Raw genomic sequence first — 22,638 nt, forward strand, 5'->3', positions numbered from 1 at the left:
CATTAGGTAGTGTCCTTCCTTGTCTCTTGTAACATTCTTTCTTTTAAAGTCTATTTTATCTGATATGAGTATTGCTACTCCAGCTTTCTTTTGATTTCCATTGGCATGGAATATCTTTTTCCATCCCCTCACTTTCAGTCTGTATGTGTCCCTAGGTCAGAAGTGGGTCTCTTGTAGACAGCATACAGATGGGTCTTGTTTTTGTATCCATTCAGCGAGCCTGTGTCTTTTGGTTGGAGCATTTAATGCATTCACGTTTAAGGTAATTATCGATATGTATGTTCCTATGACCATTTTCTTAATTGTTTTGGGTTTGCTTTTGTAGGTCCTTTTCTTCTCTTGTGTTTCCCACTTAGAGAAGTTCCTTTAGCATTTGTCGTAGAGCTGGTTTGGTGGTGCTGAACTCTCTTAGCTTTTGCTTGTCTGTAAAGCTTTTGATTTCTCCATCGAATCTGAATGAGATCCTTGCTGGGTAGAGTAATCTTGGTTGTAGGTTCCTCCCTTTCATCACTTTAAGTATATCATGCCACTCCCTTCTGGCTTGTAGAGTTTCTGCTGAGAAATCAGTTGTTAACCTTATGGGAGTTCCCTTGTATGTTATTTGTCGTTTTTCCCTTGCTGCTTTCAATAATTTTTCTTTGTCTTTAATTTTTACCAGTTTGATTGCTGTGTGTCTTGGCATGTTTCTCCTTGGGTTTATCCTGTATCTGTACTTCCTGGACTTGGGTAGCTATTTCCTTTCCCATGTTAGGGAAGTTTTCAACTATAATCTCTTCAAATATTCTCTCAGGTCCTTTCTCTCTTCTCCTTCTGGGACCCCTAAAATGTGAATGTTGTTGCCTTTAATGTTGTCCCAGAGGTCGCTTAGGCTGTCTTCATTTCTTTTCATCCTTTTTTCTTTATTCTGTTCCGCAGCAGTGAATTCCACCATTCTGTCTGCCAGCTCACTTATCCGTTCTTCTGCCTCAGTTATTCTGCTATTGATTCCTTCTAGTGTAGTTTTCGTTTCAGTTATTGTGTTGTTCATCTCTGTTTGTGTGTTCTTTAATTCTTCTAGGTCTTTGTTAAACATTTCTTGCATCTTCTCGATCTTTGCCTCCATTCTTTTTCCAAGGTCCTGGATCATCTTCACTATCATTATTCTGAATTCTTTTTCTGGAAGGTTGCCTATCTCCACTTCATTTAGTTGTTTTTCTGTAGTCCAATCTGGTTCCTTCATCTGGTACATAGCCCTCTGCCTTTTCATCTTGTCTTTCTGTGAATGTGGTTTTTGTTCCACAGGCTGCAGGATTGTAGTTCTTCTTGCTTCTGCTGTCTCCTGGATAACATTTTAAAGATAATTTGAGTGTGCAAATGGCAAATCCGATTTTGCAGCATAAATCTGTATCGATTCCCATGACATCCTGAGTCAGTGAGCACACCTTTGTTGGTGCAGTCTATCTGGTAACAGACACGGTTGTTAAGCACGTGGGTTCCAGGGGCACACTGATCCCCGACTTGCTAATGTGTAATGTTGCGAAGTTGCTGAACCTTTGTGTTTCAATTTCCTCATCTCTACGATGGAGTGGAAAAAGGAGAAAGGTATTTGTAGAGTTGTGAGGAATAAATGAATAACTACAAGATTAAGTGAATACTAACTAATAAAAACTGTGACTAATGTGTATTGAGTGCTTCCTGTGTGGTAGGCACTTTCTGAGTGCTGAGGATACAAACCTGATGGAGACACAGTTGTGTCTTCAGGAGGCTCACAGTCAGGTGGGAGGGAGAAGGAAGCAAGGCTGGTACAGGCTTGTACGTGTTGTGATGGGCGTCCTCCTCGTACAGTACAGACCAGGGTTTGAGGAGGGTCACTTTCCCTGGGAAGGGACGGTTCACAGAAATATGCGAGTTTAAGTCCACTTTAATTAAAAGGAGTTTAATTCCCCAAAATGCAAGTGCTTGCCGTGTATGCCTTGCACCTCGTTAAGTGCTAAGGGTTGGTGTGAATAGAAGATTTCAAGGCATGTGAATGTAGTCTTGGGGGTGAAGTGTCTGACTGGACAGTGGAGGGGGTGGGAGAGAAGGAGCATGAACACAGGAGGAGGAAGGGCACCGGTGGAGCAGAGCTTGCAAGCCCACCTTGGTGTTGAGGGAGGCTGGCTCTCGGCAGAGGAGGGCCTGCTGAGCCACGCTGGGGGAGGTAGACTCACGCCCAAGGCCGGGTCAGAAGCACAGAGTGGGGAGAGAAGTGTGTGAGGGTGCTTCGTGAATTTCAGTGTGTTGGATTGTTAAATTAATTTGAGTTTCATGAGTTCTGGACTATTTCTTCATAAAAATTATAACTTTTAACCATGGCTTGTCTGTGGCTGCTTTCATACTAAGTATGTAAATGAATGGCCATTGACGTGTTCCAATAAAACTTTATTTATAAAAATAGTTGCAAGTTGGATTTGGTCCTCAGGCCATAGTTTGCCAGTCCTGGTCTAGAGACAGTTTCTACATTACAGGACAGGGAGAGCACAACCAGAGTCCACTAGCCTTACTGAAGTAGCAAAACAGAGATCAGAGTTTGGAGAGCACAAGGCAGCTAGAATTTGAGGGGCAAAGTATAGGGAGTAGGGAGCTACTTAGAGAACTCCAGAGATCTGCAGAAGGACCTCCTGAGATTTGGGCCGAGTGCTGATCTACGCGTCCATCAGAGCAGGCACCTCAAAGCCAGGAAAAGAAGCACCAGAAAGGAGTGGACTCAACACTTTTTGGACATCACACAGAGCTGAGATAGTTTGTGTTCGCACCACCCAGGGTTGTATCAGTTAGGTCCCTTTAAAGCTTGTTTTTTAATCTTTGTGAGGGTGGGTTCAGAGTAGCTTTTTCATTTAGGGCATCAGGTAGATTCCTCAGAGGGGTATCACCTTAGTAATGGGACTGAATCAGCCCTGGACTAAAAGACTGCTGCAGACCTGCCCTAACTGATTCCAGGTAACTTAACTGCATTCCCAGAACAAAGCCCCAACTATATTTAAAAGGATATGATAAAATCCAGCACCCAACAATGTAAAAATGTTTGTGTCCAGCATCTAATAAAAATTACCAGGCATGCAAAGAAGCAAGAAAATATGATATTAACCAGGAGGAAAATCAATCAGTAGAAACCCAGAAATAACAGAGATGATGAAATTAGCAGACAGGGCATTAAAATAACTATTATAAATAAGTTGTACATATTCGTGGGGAAAATGAGCGTAATGAGTGAGTGATATGAAAGAGACTGAAGTAGGACTTCTAGAGATGAGAAATACAATAGAGAAGTGAAAAGTACAATAGAGTAACAGCAAATTGGCTGTACAGAAGAACAGATCAGTGAACTTCAAGACATAGCAATAGAGGACTTCCCTGGTGGTACAGTGGTTAAGAATCCTTCTGCCAGCGCAGGGGACACGGGTTTGATCCCTGGTCCGAGAAGATCCCATGTGCTGCAGAGCAGCTAAGCCCGTGCACCACAGCTACTGAGCCTGCGCTCTAGATAGAGCCCACAAGCCACAGCTACTGAAGCCCATGCGCCTAGAGCCCATTCTCCGCAACAAGAGAAGCCACCGCAATGAGAAGCCCGTGCACCGCAATGAAGAGTAGCCCCCACTCGCTGCAACCAGAGAAAGCCCGTGCGCAGCAACGAAGACCCAACGCAGCCAAAAATAAATAAATAAATAAGGTAAATAAATTTATTTTTAAAAAAAGACATAGTAGTAGAAACTATCCAAAATATGGTACAAAGAATAAAGAAGATTGAACAAAGTAACAGAGCATTAGTGACCTGTGAGAGAAAATCAACTGTTTCAAGATATGTGTAACTGGAGTTCTAGAAGAAGAGGAGAGAATGGAAATGGTATCTGAAGAAATAGTGGTTGAAAAATGTCCAGATTTTTCGAAGACTGCAAACCGTGATGCTCACAAACCCCGAATAGAGCAAACAGAGAAAATCATACCAAGGTGCCACGTGATCCAATTGCTGAAAAGCCAGTGATGAAGAGAAAAAAAATCTTAAAAAGCAGCAAGAAGGAAATAGGACATGTTACAGAGGAACCAAATTAACGTGAGAAGACTTCTGGCCAGGACTTGCGTAAGTCAGGAGACAGCAGTGCTGTTTTTAAAGCAGTGAAAGGAAGAAACCTGTTAATTTAGAATTCTGTACCCAGTGAAAATATGTTTCAGAAATGAAATCAAAATTTCTAGGCCAAGAAATGCTGACAGAATTTATTGCCAGCAGAACTACAACTACAAGACATTTTAAAGGAAGCTCAAGTAGAAGCAGTATGATACCAGATGGAAATTTTTACACAAAGGAATGAAAAGAACCAAAAATGGTCAATAATTGGCAGATATTCACACTTTTAATCTTTTTAAAATTGATTATTTAAAGCAAAAATAACAATGTATTTTGGGATTTATAACACTTGTAGAGGTAAATAAATAACAATAGCACAAAGGTGGGGAGGGGAGAAATGGAAGTACAGTATTACTGTGTCTCAACTGGTATAATATTACTTGAAGGTAAGCTGTGATGAGTTGAAGATGTATATTATATCTAGAAAATTCTCTCATCAATAATTGCCAGTATCAGGGATGTAAGAGATCCTTGTTACAGATCCTGCCGACGTTAAATGGGCAATAAGGAATATTGTGAAGAATTTTATGCCAATAAATTTGACAACCTAAATAAAATGAACAAACCCCTTGAAAAACATAAACCACCAAAGCTCATTCAAGAACAAATGTATAGCATAACTATATATTTATCAAAGAATTTGTAGTTAAAATCCTTACCTCAAAGAAATCTTCAGGCGCAGATAGCTTCACTGGTAAGTATTAAACACTTAAAGAAGAGAGAATGCTAAATCTGACAAAAACTTTTTCAGAAAATAGAAGAGGAGTGAATGCTTCCTGTCTCATTCTGTAAGGCCAGCCTTATCCTGAAAGCAAAACCAGACAGAGACATTATAATAAAGGAAAAACCACCAAGCAGTATTTGTGATATACACAGCATCCTCCATAAATTTTAGCAAATAGAATCTGCTAGGCTGCATATAAAAAGGATGTTACATAATGATCAAATTTATCTCAAGAATGAAAGATAGGCTTAACATTGGAAAATCAATCAATGTAATCCACCACAGTAATAGATCAAAAGAAGAAAAACGAGAGTGAAACAGAGATGGGAATGAGGAAAACACAAAGGGAAGGCAGGAGACTGGAAACAGTGGGCTCTGGCACATGTATAATTGGTTCTGAGGAGAGAGGATGGTGCAGAAGCAGTATTTGAAGAGATAATGGCTGAAAATTTTCCACAGATTGTGAAAGAAGCCAAACCACAGATCCAAGATGCTCAACAAATGACTGGCAGGATAAGTAAAAAGAAATCACCCAAACACATAGTGAAACACATGATTACCTATAAAGGAACAGTAATAGACTTCTCAACACAGGCAGTGAAAGTCAAAAAGACTTGGGGTAATAGCTTCAGTACACTAGAAGAAAGAATTCTGTACCTTTTTTAGAAAAATGAATGAATATTGTGTAAAACATTAATAATGACGGAAAGATATACACATGCATACACACACAACAGTAGAATATAAGTTGGAAAGACGATGAATGGAGCTAATATTTTGAGGCCCTTGCTGTCCAAGGGAAGGGTAAATATATTGATTAACATTGGACTTTGGTAAGAACCTGTACATTATAATTTCTAAAGCAACTACTAAAAGAAGAGAAACAATATGTAATTTCCAGATTACTGGGGAGTGGGGACTAGAATGATAACAAGTAATCCAAAAGAAGCAAATAGAAGACCCTGGTAAAATAACAGAATTAAATCTAAATGTGAGTAGTTGCTTCCAGTGTAAATAGCATAAGTGTTCCAATTAAAAGACAAGGGTATCAAGTAAGATATTTTAAAACTCCGACTGTATACTGTTCATAAGAGACCCACCTAAAACATGAGGATTAAGAGACGTTGAAAGAAAAATGATGAAAAAAATAAACTATGCAAACACTAGGCAAAAGCAAGATTGTATAGTGTCAGAAAAAATACAGTTTAAGGCAAAAAAAAAAACAGTACTAGAGATAATGAGTGTCATTTCACTTAATAGAGTTGGCAACTAGTTCCTATAACAAAACATTCAGTAGTTTATTATAAGCAAATTCGTTCCTTACACAAAGTCCAGTACCGGTAGTCCTGTTTGACAGATTGCTTTCCAGATGGTCATTTGGGGATTCAGCTTCTTCTGCCTGTGACTCTGCCATCTCTTAGGACTTGCGTACTCTGCAGGAGCCTCTGCGTTTGGGGGAGTATGGAGACTCACACCAGTGTTCACGGGCTAGGCCTGAGAGTGGGTACATTACGATCACGTTCTGTAGGGGGAGCCCAGGTCGTATAACCAAACTTTGGTAAGAACCAAACTGCAGGGGAGGCTGGGAAATAACAATCTAGCTTTGTGCCCAGGAAGTAGAAGTAAGTTCGGCCAACCTGTAGTCTCTGTCACGGTTTGTAATGGTAAAAGGTTCAATTCAAAAGAGTCATAATGATTCTCAATGTGGAGAAGCCTAATAATAAGACTTCAGAGTATCCAAACTAGACTTTGCATAAGTACAAGGAAAAAATTGAGAAATTTACAGTTATCGTGGAGATTCCAACACAAGTCTCAGTAACTGATAGAATAAGTAGGCCAAAAATTTTAAAAATTCTGTAAGCACAGATGTTTTACATAGGATCAATACCCTTGGTCTGATGTACGTATAAATAACATTCCATCCAAAACCTGCAACGTATACTTTATTTTCAGGCACATAGAAGAAATTTCTAAAAATTGACCAGTACTAGGCCATAGTGCAATACGTTTCAAAGATTATAATAATGCAGATTATAATCTCCGACCTCAGTGGAATTGAGCTATAAATCACTACCAAAAAGATAATTATAAAACCCCTAAGAGCTTAAAAATAAAGGAATATTTTAAAAATACTCTAAGAAGATGACATAATGGAAGTTAGAACATGCCTTTAACTGGCTGAAAATGAACATACTATACATCAAAACTTGTAGAATGCAGCCAAATCTCTCTGTCCATGGAGAGAGATTTTATAGCTTTAGAAAGGTAGAAAAGCTGAAAATTAGTAGGCTAAGTATCACTCTAATTAAAAATTGGAAAAAGAATAGCCAAAAAAAACCCCCAAAAAGCCCAAAGGAAGAAAATCAGAGCAGAGTTCAGCACATGGAAATTTTACAGTAGAAAAGAACAACAAAGCACCCAGATTGGTTCTTTGAATAGTCTAGTAAAATTGACAAACGTCTGGTGAGATAAGGGAGAAAAAAGAGGAGGCACAATCAATGAAAAGAAAGGAAAAAAGAGAAGCTACTTTGGATTCAGTAGACTATAAAAAATCATAAAACATTATTAGAAAGAGCATCATGTCAGGAAATTTGGAAATTTAGATGAAATAAACAAATTTCTTGAAAAATGTAACTTTCTAAAAGTAGCTGCAGAAAAAAGAGAAACCTTCACTAGTCCTATAACCATTAAAAAAATAGAATCAGTAATTAAAATTTTTTAGGCACAGATGGCTTCATTGTTAAATTCCACCAGACTTTCAAGGAAGAAATAATTCCAATCTTATCCAAATACTTCCTCAGAATAAACCAGGGAACACCTCCTAATTTATTTTATGAGGTTATCATAACTTTGTTACTAAAACCCAATAGGGATAGTATAATTAGTGAAGTATTTATAGCAGACAGGGACGAATAAATTACAGCTATTGATTTTTCATTCTCTTGCCAAAGAAACATTCAGAGTTAACATTTGGCAAGAACTGTAGTTCAAGTTTGGGTGATAAACTGTTTTGACTTACAAAATGTGATTGAAATAACATTGAGGCCGTGTGTGTGTGTGTGTGTGTGTGTGTGTGTGTGTGTGTGTGTGTGTGTGTATTATCGTGTGTTACCTTAATCGATCTCTGCGGCTTACTGAGTAGATTAAAACACATGTATCGGGCTTCCCTGGTGGCGCAGTGGTTGAGAGTCCGCCTGCCGATGCAGGGGACACGGGTTCGTGCCCTGGTCCGGGAAGATCCCACATGCCGCAGAGCGGCTGGGCCCATGAGCCATGGCCGCTGAGCCTGCGCGTCTGGAGCCTGTGCTCCGCAACGGGAGAGGCCACAACAGTGAGAGGCCTGCGTACCGCAAAGCAAAACAAAACAAAACAAAACATGTTTTATAATGAGTGATGTCAGTGAGGGCTATTTCTGATGTACCTGGACCTTAGCTGTTACAAGCAAAGGGGGATTTATTGATCACCTAATTGAAAAGCCTCAAGGCTGGCTGCAGTTGAGTCAGCTTCTTCCCCAACATCTTCCTCCATTTTTGCTCTCTTCTCAGAGAGCCTCTTTCACTCCCATGTGCTCATGTTCAGGTTCTTTGGGAAAGAATGAAAATCTCTTTAAGTCCCAGAGGAGGAAGAAAAGACTCGATTCATTTTGACTTGGGTTGTATGCTCACAGAGATGAAACAACTCTGGCTGGGAATAGGCTTCTCTTACTGGCCAGGCCCCCACCCCACCCTGACACCCGTCCCCTTGTGCCTGGGTGTTGGAACCAGTGTCTCTGGAAGCTGGTGGACTGAGAGTGGGGGGGTTACACCTGCTGAGAAATGGGCGTGCAGTAACCATCGGAAAAGCGAACGAATGCTTGGTTGCAGAATTAAATCTCCATTGCAGCAATTGTCAGATGTCAAATTTCATGAGCAGTTGTCAAATTTCATGAGTTTTTCTCCTAAATAATTATAAAATTTTACATAATAAAGGATTCTTAGGACACCACTGCATAGCCATTCAGTTAGCAAGAATTAAAAATAGTGTGACAAATTTTGAAAACGTTGAGCAACAGAAACTCTCTCATACCTTCTTGTGGGAGTGTAAATTGTTACAACCGCCTGGGGAAGTAGTTTGTTTGGCCTTATGTAGCAAAGTTGAATATACACTTACCCAGTAATGTAGCAGTCGCACTTGTAGGTGTATACACTAGAGGAATATATGCCTGTATGCCTAAGATAGTTGTGCCAGAAAGATCTCAGTAGTGCGAATATTTGCTCCCAAGCAGAAATTACCCAGGGGACAGGAGAATGGATAAGTAAATTGTGGTATATTGCATGATGGGATATTATACAGCAATGAAAACAAACAACGGAGCCAGCAACAACAATGGAGCAAAAACAAAGCAAGACAGAAGAAGACACGCTGTATGATTGTGTTTATGTAAAATTCAGAAGCTGGCAAAAATAAACTGTCAGTTAGAGCTTCGTGCCTAGGTGATAAATCTAAAGAAAAGCAAGGAAATGATAACCACAGTTAGGGTAGTTGTTACTTAGAGGCGGAGGAAAGGGTTTGGGATCAGAGAGAGGCACCCAACTTTTTTTTGGTTGCAACAGTGTACCATTCCTTGGTCTGGTGGTAGTTGGGCTAGTGTTTGCATAATAACCTTGTGAAACTGTACATACATGTTTCTTGTGCTTTTCTATGTGTAAATAATCCGAAGTTATCCAGACTTTGTAATTTATGTTCAACTCAAAAAATGCAGAAAATCCAAAGCACATGTTTATATAGATGGTTAAAAAAGTTTTCTCCTAAACTTCTTACTTTATAATTTTTTAGAAATTTCCATTTTTGAAATTCTGTTTTTAAAATTTTCCACATGTGAGTTAACCACGTATCTTACTTCCTAGGTAAGGGACTCCACTACATTATCTGAAGAAGGATAAGGTTGACGCTGCTTTGCTTTTGCTTTATTGAAATCTCTTCCCGCCTGATCAAGCTTAGATACATCTTCTTACAGCATATGACACACAGGTATGTCACTAGAAAATTTTAATTTGTCTGGATTTCCTTCTTCAGCTGTTACTCGTTTGCTTTGCATGACAGTGAAGTAATTAAATTCAAAAACATCCTGAACTTCCTCACTTTTGGCTTTAGCAGTTTCATTCTATAACAGGTGTATCGGACTGTCTTCTGCTTACATGGCACTGTATTTTGGTGTGCATCTGACTTTTTCTTTTTTTAAAACCAGCATTAAACTTTGCAAGTGATAGACATTACACCTGATGTCTTAGTAACGATCGTGAGTTTGAAAACCAAGGTTAGCGGCATGCATCTCTGCCTGCCCTCTGAAAGCCCTGAGGCCCAGCCTTCCCTCGGAGGATGCCGCTGCAGTAAAGGTGCCAGTGGCTTGAGGCTGGAGGCCTGCCCAGCTGAGTATTGCATCTTTTGCTTGCTCCTTAACCGTCTTTCTCTAGGAGTTTGAAAGGAAACAAAATACCCTGTGTTTTAATCTCTAATTTGTGATTGAGTGGCATTTTATACTTGAAATTAAGAACTCTTTAATATGTTAGAACATAAAAATGAATATGAAACAGGTTTGAAATGTTTGCATGCAAAGTAAGATTTAATACCTAGCTATTTTTGATAAATTCGTAAGTATCAAGAAAACTGGTATTTAAAATTTTATTCATAATCACAGTACCATTCAGTTTCCCCCAGTAGTCTCAGTTTTTTTTAGTTTGTTTGAAGCAGGGTGCAAACAATTGCATTTAGCTGATCTGTCTCTTAAGTCTCTGTTAATCAATTGATTGCTCCATCCTATCCCTTTTCTTCCTTGCATTTTCTTTTTTGGAAAATCCATGCTGGTTGTTCTGTAGTCGGGGGTGTCCCTGTTTTGACTTTTGCCGTTTCCATTGAACGCATTCTTCTATCCCGTTATTTCCTGGGAGGTGGTAGGTAGATCTAGAAGTTCGACTGGCTCAGCCTTTGAGCACGTGCACTCGGAGGTGGTGGTGTGTCCCCTCACCAGGAGGCACTTGGATTCACAGTCATTAGGGGTTGTAAATGATGATAAGTTTCATCCTTTACTCTGCCCTTTTGTTTTTTTAATTTGGCTGCATTGGGTCTTTGTTGCTGCGTGCGGGCTTTTTCTAGTTGCGGCAAGTGGGGGCTACTCTTCGTTGCCGTGCGCAGGCTCTAGGAGCTCGGGCTCAGTGGTTGCAGCATGTGGGCTCAGTAGTTGTGGCACGCGGGCCCTAGAGCGCACGGGCTTCAGTAGTTGTGACTCACGGGCTCTAGAGCGCAGGCTCAGTAGATGTGGCGCATGGGCTTAGTTGCTCTGCGGCATGTGGGATCTTCCCAGACCAGGGCTCGAACCTGTGTCCCCTGCATTGGCAGGCGGATTCTTAACCACTGTGCCACCAGGGAATTCCCTGCCTTGATTCACTGAAATACTAACTGTTTGGTTACCCTAAGGGACAGTTCAAATAGGAAAGGTAGGACAAATGCCTGATTCATTCTCTTTATGGGTTCTCAAAATAATGAGATGGTCTCATAGCCGCTCCAAAAGTGACCAGGGATTAAGTATCAGTGTAAACTCCTGAATTTAAATATATGTGGTGTGTTTAATCCATTGCAGTTATTACTCTCATGGATGCTAGGATTGTGCCACTTTTGCCAGTGGAGCCTCTTTAAGTTGACTTCTTGTCCTTTGACGTGACCCGTAGCCTTCCTTTCCTTGGTCTCTGAAATGGTAAGATGTTTCGGATTCGTTTTGTGCTTTTTCACCCCAGACCAGGAATTGGCTATTTCTCTAAGCAGCTCTGGTTCCCTCTTGTAGAAAACGGTACCTTGAGACCACAGACTGGGCACTAGGGATACTCGTTGCTATAAGGCTGGTTGTTGTCCTGGGCCTTTTTGGTGGACAGCCAGGAAATACACTTTTTAATCATGAGCCGATACTGATATTTTTGTTTCAAATTCAGGATTATATGGTTTTTACTTCTTTGATTCTGTATTGATGTGTCTTTTCTCTTATGCTGAAAATCTTAGTTCCTAACGACATTCACATCATTACTTACTTGTTTTAACCTATAAAATAAACATGATAGTTTTAAAATAATAATACCAACATATTACCAACCAGTGTATGATTACTGAAAACTGTTTGAGATTTTCTGCAGTTCTTTTTGTCCTCAGGGTAGATCCCTAGGGATGTTCTGCCGAATTATTAAGTTTTAGCGTCACCTGAGCCAGTTCCTCAGTGTGCCACCAACTTGCTACACAGTTAGATTCATTTATTTTATTTTTATTTTAAGGAATAGCTTCTTTTTAAATTTTGCATTAGACGTTTATAAAAAATATTTTCATGGTTACAAGTCAAAATAAAGTATTTTCAGAAATCTAGCTTTCATTCCTGATCTTTGTACCCTGTTTCTTCCCTCCTCCACAGTTAACTTTTTTTTTGTTTTTAGTTTATCTGTCTATTTGTAATATAAGTATGTGTGTGTGTGTGTGTGTGTGTGTGTGTGTGTGTGTGTGTGTGTGTATACCTACAGCCCTCTTTCTTAGAAAATGGTAGTATACAGTACAAGCTCTTCTCCATCTTTTAAAAAAATTTTTATTTATTTAGGCTGTGCCAGGTCTTAGTTGCGGCATGTGGGATCTTTAGTTGCGGCATGCGGACTTCTTAGTTGTGGTATGCAAACTCTTAGTTGCGCCATGCATGCGGGATCTAGTTCCTGACCAGGGGTTGAACCGAGGGCCCCTGCATTGGGAGTGTGAAGTCTTACCCACTGGACCACCAAGGAAGTCCCTCTCCACCTTTTTTTTTTTTTTAATTTAACAACATATCATGAGCTCACAGCATAGCAGTATATAGAGAGTCTCCTCATCCTTTTTACAGCTGTATAGTATTCCATTGTGTTGGCTGTACTATAGGGAAAAATTAACTTTAAAAAATATGTTGGCATTAATCAGTATATGTTTCTCCTGCATATAAATGTCATCAATTTTGCTCTTTATCCAATTTCAGATTTCTCAGTAATTTTGGGACCTTCCTTGCAAGTGCATCACTTGTCTTGGCCTGGTTTTCCTTATGTGTAAAGTGAGAGACTTGGACTAGAAGCTCAAGATGGACTATTTCAGCTGGCAGAGACTGCAGATGAGTAAAATGAACCTGAGAGCATCTCACTAGCGACAGAATGACCACCCCGTAACCAAGGCCACGGTGGTGATGGGGAATTAGGTTGGAGGCCATGGAATCGACAGGTCTTGATGAATGGTTGAATGTCAGAATCAGGGAGGTGGGGACAGTTCTGCCTTAGGCAGCTGACCAGGTGATGGTGTCACTCCCTGAGATGGGAGCAGGTTGTTTCTGAGTAGGTAGAGAGGTGAGCTGGACAGGAATGGGAAGCACTGAAGATGACAAATTCCATCTGGGCTGTGTTGACCACGAGGCGCCTGTGCAGTACGACAAAGTTAGAGGGGTCGTCTCAAAGCTCAGTGAGTGTGGGGGTCAGAGCCAGAGGCTCGTCTGTGCAGGTCTGATTGCCCAGCAGGAGAAAGAAGGGGATCTAGATGAGCACCTGAACAGCTCCTGCCTTTCAACCACAGGTAGGAATGGGAGAGTCTGCAAAAGAGATGGAGAAGGAGCACAGAGCCAAGAGCCACTGATTTTTTAATTCCCGTGTTGTATTCTAAAAGTGGTTTAAATATTGTAATCCACTCCTAAATGTGGCCATGTTTTATGCTTTTCACTCATATTTCCCAGTAAAGTCAATGCTCCAGGAAAATGAACCTTATCACACAACCTGCAGCCCAGGAGCCTCCAGGCCGGGCATGGCCTCAGGGCAGCATCCACTTGGAAAGGTGCGGGACCCCCTTAGTTGCTTGTCAGGTGGACGGAGCCCTCAGCTCTTCTCCCGCCTTCCTGTCCAGATGGCAGGGCTCTGGCCCTTGGCCAGGAGAGGCACAGCCTTTTTGCACATAGTCAGAGTTGAATGAATGATTTTTTGAAAATCCTAAGTCATTTGAACCAAGCGCTTTTGGCAGTGTTGGGCCTCAAAGAGCTATTGTTTTCCTAAAGGAAAGACCAAGTTTTATACTGTGGTTTTAATCAGCTTCTTTTCCAGCTGCATGCCTGTGTCCGTCGGCCTCTCTCCCTTTCTCTGTCTCCTATGTGGGGCTTTTCATCTGTGATTATGAGATGCCTATTTGTTTGGATGAGCATCTAGTCTCCCCTCGTCTTTGCTTTCCCAGCGGGTTAGCCACACGCTCGCCCCCTCGGCAGAGTGTTTGGCATGAGGTATCACGAGAAGAGCCAGTGTGCTGAAATGTTTGCATAAATATGGATTGCCAGAACACTTTTTTTTATCAGCAGGGCACACCTGTCTGTCTGTGGTCTTCTCCCTTCTCCCTTTATTGGCATCGCTTGGATGATGTTTTTAATTTCCCTCCTGGGCTTGATGTTGAGCTTGTCCTGCATCTTTGTTGTGTTTAGTACTTTCTTGCTGGCAGGAGCCATTTTCTTTGTTTATCTGATGCTTCCCTTTTTTGGTTTTCCCCGGGCTTTCCAGTTCTTGGAACACCCTTTTGTCAGCAGATGTACATTTGTTTCCAGTTTCTAATCTCCAAGTGAAACGTAGCTCAACTTAAATCACAAAAGTAGGGAACATAAAATAAATCATTAGGGTAATGAAGGCATAGAGGAAAGTGAAAGGAATCTAGTCCAATTCTTTGCTGTATTTCCAAGTACAGATATGCCTCAGCTGTGAGAGAAGGACTTCCTGGGTAGCTGGCTAGAAACTAGAATTTTATGAAACGAATTTCTCAAATAGAGACTTTTTTCATTTGGGTAAAAATATGGCCTCAAAATACAGTAAATCCATACCTAAACATGTAGCAAACAGTAAATAATATAATAATAGAGTAATAACTCTACTCTGCTGGAAGCTGCAGAATCAGAATTCTAGGACTGAGCACGCTAGACTCTGTGACAGGCCCTGGTCCGTGGCGCAGGCCCAGGACACCAGCTCCGAGGCCACTGCTTCCTGGGGCTTCTGGTCTTGCCTCCTGTTCAGTTCCTCAGAGCACACTGACTCGGGTGCTGTTCCTTGGTCGCACACTTTCCCTTCACTGTAGCTTCCTTTGCACTCTCTTTGCCTAGTGTATCTGTTGTTACTATTCAGCAGAACATTTTTCTTTATGTGTGTGGAAGCAGGCATCCTCTTTCCAAACCTGCTGCTAGAATGAGGGTGGGAAAGTGAGGTATTGGCAGTGGCCCAGGGTGCTAACCAGAGGCATGTGTGTCCAGTCTGTGGGTGCCATAACCGAGCCGCTTCTGCAATCAGGCTGTTAAACATTTAGTCCGTTGTAGGTCCCTAAAAGTTGCCCCCTCCACCATCTCCTTAAGGCATTTGACTGAGTTCACATAGTTTTTCTTCATCAACACAGTCATTATTATAAATATTATAGAATTTCATTAACCTATAATTGTTACATCTAAACTTTAGGATTAAGGTAGAATTTAACTATTTTTATACCCACATATAAATAAGTGAAATAAAGGTATTTGTATTTTAATCAAGCAATCTAGTCAAAGGTTTCCACAGTCCCCCATTTTGGAAGCTTCCAAAGATGTGGCTTTGCTTATTTACCGCCCCTTCTGGCGATCGGCCTCCGTGTGGGGCACACGTGTGATTCCTGGCCCACCTCCAGGTTGGTGTGAATGACCAGATGCAGTTGTAGATTAGAAATAACCATCACAGGTATCTTAGGGAAAATTAGCATTTTAATTTTATATGTTTGTTTTAGAGAATTATAATGAGAGCCAAGAACTTTTTTTTTTTAACAGTGGCTTTTAGTTTGGGGGTCTTTGAACATGGTATTAGCTCTTGTCACTGCACATATAGCGGATATTGTTGTTCCGGCGAGGATCAAGAGGTGGCTGACTGCAGTGGACACTCATTTACCGTCTACACTGGCATTCAGTGGGGTCCGTGTTTGGTGTTTGCAGTTTTCCTTTGGCCACTAACTAGCTTTTCATTGCCTTCTAATAGTTTTACTCCTTTCCACTTCTAATTTTTCTATTAAAATACGTGCGATGATGTCAAATTCTTTGGATGTAAATATGAACAGAATTATATTACATCAAGTTTAAATGTGCTAGCCATTTTTTTATGTTGTTACTGCTATGATTATTTTTTGGCTGGGGTTAGTGAGGAGTGGTTATCAGGCTCTGTGATGAAGAAAGAGATTGGAGTGTCTAAGCTCCTTAGACATTTTATTTTTCATTAAAAATTTTTTATTATGAAAAAATTCATTATTTAAACCATTCAAAATGTACAGTTCAGTGGTTTTTATTTAGTGTATATTCACAGTGCTATGCAGCCATCACCACTGTCTAATTCTAGAACATTTTCATCACCCCAAACGAAACTCCATACAGTCACTCTGTATGATTCTCCCCTTGCCTCAGCCTCTGACAACCACTTATTTACTTTTCGTCTCTGTGGATTTGCTTGTTCTGGACATTTCACACATATGGAATTATATGATATGTGGCCTTTTGTTTCTGACTTTTGTTACTTAGCATAACAGTTTTCAAGGTTCATTCATGTTGTAACATGTATCAGGACTTCATTTTTTTATGGCTAAATAATAGTACAATGTATAGATACTTATAAATTTTGTTTATCCAGCTATCTCTTGATGGACATTTGGAATGTTAATATTTTTTGTCTATTATGAATATTGCTGCTATGACATTCATGTACATGTCTTCGTGTAAACATATGTTTTCACTTCCCTTGGGTTTATACGCAAGAGGAGAATTGCTGGGTCATATGGTAACTCTGTGTTTAGCTTTCTGAGGAACTGCCAAATTGTTTTCTATGGATGATGAGCATTTTATGTTCAGAAATGTTTGAGGGTTCCAATTTCTTCATATCCTCACCAGCACGTAATTTTCCATTTTTTTAAATCACAGCCATCCTGATAGCTGTGAAGTAGTATCTCATGATGGTCAGTTTTTTTAATAGTAATTTTTGACATAAAATTGACAGAACATAAAATTAACCATTTTAAAGATTTTTTGATGTGGACCATTTTTAAAAAGTCTTTATTGAATTTGTTACAATATTACTTCTGTTTTACGTTTTGGTTTTTTGGCCATGAGGGATGTGGGGTCTTAGCTCCCTGACCAGGGGAATCGAACCCTCACCCCCTGCATTGGAAGGCAAAGTCTTAACCACTGGACCGCCAGGGAAGTCCCAAATCAACCATTTCAGAGTGAACAATTCAGTGGCATATAGTACATTCACAGTGTTGTATAATCACAACCTCTCTATGGTCCCAAACGTTCTCATTCCTCAAAAGGAAACCCCTTACCCATTGAGCAGGCAGTCCTCATTGTCCTTCTCCTTATCCCCTGGACAGCCGCCAAGCTGCTTTCTGTCTCTATGGATTTACCTATTCTGTATATTTCAGATAAATGGAGTCATACAGTATGTGTCCTTTTGTTTCTGACATCTTTCACTTAGCATAATGTTTTCCACGTTCATCCATGTTATCGCCTCTATCATCACTTCATTTCTTTTTATGGCTGAGTAATATTTATCTCATATTTTGTTTACCCATTCATCTGTTGATGGACATTTGGGTTGTTTCTGTGTTTTGAGTATTGTGAATGGTACTACTGTAACCATGTGTGTGGGTATGGTTTGAGTACCTGTTTTCAGTTCTTTTGGGTATATACCTAAGAGTGGAATTGCTGGGTCATATGGTAATTTCATGTTTAACTTTTTGAGGAACTGCGAAAATGTTTTCCACAAAAACTGAACCATTTTGTTTCCACCAGCAATATATAAGTTTCCAGTTTCTCCACATCCTCACCAATTCTTGTTATTTTACCTTTTTAAAAAAAAATTATACCCATCCTGGTGGGCTTGAAGTGGTAACTCACTGTGGTTTTGATTTGTATTTCCCTAATGACGGATGACGTTAAACATCTTTTCGTGTGCTTATTGGCTATTTCTTTGTTTTCCTTGGAGAAATGTTTATTCACATCATTTGCCCATTTTTTAGTTGTTGTTGAGCTGTCAGAGTTCTTTGTGTATTCTGGCTACTAGACCCCTATCAGATATGTAATTTGCGGAGATTTTCTCCCATTTTTTTGGTTGTCTTTTCTCATTCTTAAAAATTTTTTTTAAATTTGTTTTATTTATTTATTTATTTTTGGCTACATTGGGTCTTCGTTGCTGCGCATGGGCTTTCTCCAGTTGCGGTGAGCGGGGGCTGCTCTTCGTTGCGGTGCACGGGCTCTAGGCACGCGGGCTTCAGTAGCTGAGGCTCGTGGTTTCAGTAGTTGTGGCTCATGGTCTCTAGAGCGCAGGCTCCGTAGTCGTGGCGCTCGGGCTTAGCTGCTCCATGGCAGTGGGGTCTTCCCAGACCAGGGATCGAACCCGTGTCCCCTGCATTGGCAGGCGGATTCTTAACCGCTGTGCCATGAGGGAAGCCCCTTTTCTCATTCTTAGTAGTGTCCTTTTATGTACAAAAGTTTTCAAATTTGGTGAGGCCACTTTTTATCTTACTTTTTCTCTGTTGCTTGTGCTTTTGGTGTCATATCTAAAAATCCTCTGCCCAATTCAGCATCGTTAAAATTTACCCCTGTGCTTTCTTCTGAGAGTTTTAGGGTGTTAGCGCTTACATTTTAGTCGTTCATCCATTTGGAGTTGGTTTGTGTGTATGGAGTGAGATAGGGGTCCAAGCTCATTCTTCTGCCCGGTTACCCCGTTGTTTCAAAGACTGTTTGTTTCCAGCTAAATGGTCTGGACATCCTTGTCAAAAATCATTTGGCCGTAGATGTATGGGTTTACTTCTGGACTGTCAGTTCTATTCCATTGGTCCACACGCCTGTCCTTATGCTAATATTACACTGTTTTGATTACTGTCATTTTGTAGGCAGTTTTGAAGCAGTAAGTTTGAGACGTGTGAGTCGTTCAACTTTCTTTTTCTTTTTCAATACTGTTTTGCTCTTTGGGGTCCCTTTTGCAGTTCCTTGTGAATTTTAGGATCAGGTTTTTCATTTCTGTAAAAGGAAGGCCACTGGAATTTTAATAGGGATTGCACTGAATCTGTAGATTGCTTTGTGTACTATATTAGTTAGCGTTCTCCAGAGAAACAGAACCAATAAGGGGTGTTTGTGTGTGTGTGTGTGTGTGTGTGTGTGTGTGTGTGTGTGTGTGTAGAGATATTTATTATAAGGAATTGGGTCTCACACGATTATGGAGACAGGCAAGTCCCAGGATATGCAGAGTAAGTTGGCAACCAGGAGACCCAGTGGCTTAGTTCCATTCTGAGTCTGAAGGCCTGAAACCAAGCGAGACAAAGGCATAGTTCCTATCCAAAAGCCAGGCTCAAGATCCAGGAAGAGCTGACATCAGTTTGAGTTTGAAGGCAGGAAAAAAGCCAGTGTCTCAGTTTGAAGACAGGCAGAAAGAATCTTCCTTACTTGAGAGAGGGTCAGCCTTTTTGTTCTGTTCCTATTCAGGCCTTTGACTGAACAGGTGGCTCACCCACATTAGGGAGGGCAATCTGCTTTACTTAGTCTACCAATTTAAATGTTAATCTCATCCAACACTCTCACAGAAACATCCAGAATAGTGTTTGACCAAATATCTAGGCACCCTGTGGCCCAGAGAAGTTGACATAAAAAATTAACCATCACAAGTAGTATTGCCATCATAATAATATTATCTTCCAATCCATGTACATAGATTTGTTTTGGAACAAACAGGTATCTTGCCATTGAATGGTGTGTTCTTTAATTTCTTTCAGCAATTGTGAACACATATTTCCCCTTGTTGGTTAAATTTATTCCTAGGTAATTTATTCGCTTGGATGCTATTGTGTATGGAGTTGCTTTTTAACTTTACTTTTCAGATTGTTTGTTCCTGTTGTATAGAAACACAAATGATGTTTCTTTGTTGGTCCTTGTACCCTGCAACTTTGATGAATTCATTTATTAGTTCTAGTTGCTTTTCTTGAGAATTCTTTGGGATTTTCTAAATATAGAATCATATCATCCATGAACAGAGATGGTTTTATTTCCTTCTTTCTAATTTGGATGGCTTTATTTATTTTTCTTGCCTAATTGCTCTGAATAGAACTTTCAGAGTATAATATTAAATAGCAGTGGTGAAAGCATGCATCCTTCCCTTCTTCCGGATCTTAGTGCAAAAGCCTTCAGTCTTTCACCATTAAATGTGGTGGGTTTTTCATAGATATCCTTTATCATGTCAAGGCAGTTCCTTTTTATTCCTAGTTTTCTAAGGGTTTTTATAATGAAAGGGAGTTTGGTTTTGTCACATGTTTTTTCTACGCCAATTGAGATGATCATGTAGTTTTTTCCCCTTGCTCTATTTCTGTGGTATATTACATTGATTGATTTTTCTTATATTAAACCACTCTTGCTTCCCTGGACAAATCTCACTTGGTCGTGGTGTTATAATACATTTAATATGCTTTGGGGTTTAGTTTTCTAGTATTTTGTTGAGAGTCTCCTTCATTTTTTTTTTTTTTTTTGTGGTGCACGGGCCTCTCACTGTTGTGGCCTCTCCTGTTGCGGAGCACAGGCTCCGGATGCACAGGCTCAGCGGCCGTGGCTTACGGGCCCAGCCACTCTGCGGCATGTGGGATCTTCCCGGACCGGGCACGAACCCGTGTCCCCTGCATCGGCAGGCGGACTCCCAACCACTGCACCACCAGGGAAGCCCCTCTCCTTCATTTTTGAAACGTAGTTTTGTTGGATAGAGGATCCTTAATTGATACTTTTTTCTTTCAGCCCTTCAAATATATCATCCCATTGTCTTCTGTCCTCCATGGTTTCTGATAAGGTATCAACTGTTAATCTGATTGAGGAAATTCTTTTCTGTAAGGAGTCACTTCTCTTGCTGCTTTCAGAATTCTTTCTGTCTTCCATCCATTCAATTATAATGTGTATTAGTGTAGATCTCTTTGAGTTTATCCTGCGTGGAGTTTGTTGAGCTTCCTGGATGTGCAGATTAATATTTTTCATCAAATATGGGAAATTTTTGTCCATTACCTTTTAAAGTATTCTTTCCACCTTTTTCTCTCCCTCCTCTCCTTTCTGGGACTACCATAATGTATATGTTGGTATGATTGATGTTGCCCCACAGGTCTTTAAAGCTCCTTTCATTTTTCTGTATTATTTTTTCCTTCTGTTACTTAGACTGGATAAACTCAACTGTCTTATCTTGAAATCTCAATTGACCTGCCTTCAGGTTCTCTAATTCTTTCTTCTGCCTGCTTGGTTCTCCTGTTGAGCCCCTTTATTGAAATTTTCATTTCTTTTATTGTGCTTTTCAACTCTAGAATCTCCATTTGGTTCCTTTTAAATTTTTCTCTTTATTGATATTTTCTATTTCATGAGACATTGTTCTGATGGGTTTCTTTTTTTTTTTTAATTTCTAAAAAAATATTTATTTATTTGGTTGTGCCAGGTCTTCATAGTGGCAGGTGGGCCCGTTAGTTGCAGCTCACCAGCTCCTTAGTTGCAGCACGTGGGCTCCTTAGTTGCGGCTTGTGGGCTCCTTAGTTGTGGCATGCAAACTCTTAGTTACAGCATGCATGTGGGGTCAAACCTGGGCCCCCTGCATTGGGAGTGCGGAGTCTTATCCATTGCGCCACCAGGGAAGTCCCTGATGGTTTCTTTTACTTCTTTGGACAAAGTTTCCTTTATCTCTTTGAACTCACATAAAATCAGTGATTCAAAGTCTTTGTAAGTCTAATGTCTGGGTTTCCTCCCAGACAGTTTCTGATACTTGCCTTTTTTCCTGGGCCACACTTCCTTATTTCTTTGCCTGACTTGTAGTTTTCTTGTTGAAAATGGACACGTTGAATAGTATAATACGGCAAATCTGGAAATTAGATTCTCCCCAGTATTTGTTGCTGCTTGTTATTGTTTGCATAATAACTTCTTTGAGCTAATTTTGTAATAGTATAGTAGTCAGCTAGTAATCAGACAGAGATTTCCTTAAGTGCCTGGAACCAGAGTTATCTCTGAGTCTCTTCAGACAGGGTCTGTGTGAGTATTGGGGTATGTTTTCAGCACTCGGCCAGGCAGTGGACAGCTTTGCCTTAGCATTCACTTCCTGCTTGTGCGGAGCCTGAAGGTCAGCCAGGGGTGAGACCTTAGAGTCTTCTCAGGCCTTCCCTGAGTGTGCACACAGCCCTGGGCATGTGCTTGGCCTTCTAGAACCCCAGGAACTTGCTGGTGCTTCTCAAAGCCCTTATTTCCCAGCGCTTCCTGTCAGCCTGTTGGTTTCTCTGTCATTTGCCTCGGCTGTGACTGGTTGCCCCAGGCATCAGCAACTAATACATTTGTCTGTAGAGGTTTTCAGTATACACCCCCTGCCCCCTACCAGTAGCTGCCTCAGCACTGGGAGAGTCCTGAGTTTGGTGAAGTAAAGGCAAGCCATTTGAGCTGGTCTTCTTGGGAGCCACCAGACAGGTCATAACCTACTACTGAAATCCTTTGCAAATGAGATCTGTTCTGCTCCACCCACCCACCCCCAGCCCCCCACCAAGTACCTGTACTGGGATTGGAGGCTTTTATCTTCCAGGCCACTACCTCTTGGGGGATGGGACCAGGGTAAGGTAAAATGCCACAGAGCTCACTTGTTCTTGCCAAGGCTTCGCTTGATTAAGTGTTCCTCTGAATGTTGCAAGCTTTTGGTTAGTCTTTAGAGTTCCACAGAAGTTGTTTCTGACAGAC

At 40.6% G+C, this 22,638-nt stretch overlaps 1 protein-coding gene across 4 annotated transcripts in view; it reads left to right on the forward strand.

The window, feature by feature from the left end:
- Positions 1–22,638, forward strand: part of TRAF3 (TNF receptor associated factor 3) — a 121,619-nt gene that overhangs the window by 56,599 nt on the left and 42,382 nt on the right. For 3 of the 4 annotated variants that reach the window (XM_032621358.1, XM_032621357.1, XM_032621361.1), the window contains exon 2: positions 9,752–9,875. The exons of the other annotated variant lie outside the window; for it this stretch is intronic. In XM_032621358.1, the coding sequence (XP_032477249.1) occupies positions 9,865–9,875 (11 nt within the window). In that variant the 5' untranslated portion in view covers positions 9,752–9,864. The remainder of the gene's footprint in view (positions 1–9,751; positions 9,876–22,638) is intronic. 4 annotated transcript variants of the gene reach the window in all.

The sequence above is a fragment of the Phocoena sinus genome, chromosome 2 (assembly GCF_008692025.1).
Source record: "Phocoena sinus isolate mPhoSin1 chromosome 2, mPhoSin1.pri, whole genome shotgun sequence".
Taxonomy (NCBI): Eukaryota; Metazoa; Chordata; class Mammalia; order Artiodactyla; family Phocoenidae; genus Phocoena; species Phocoena sinus.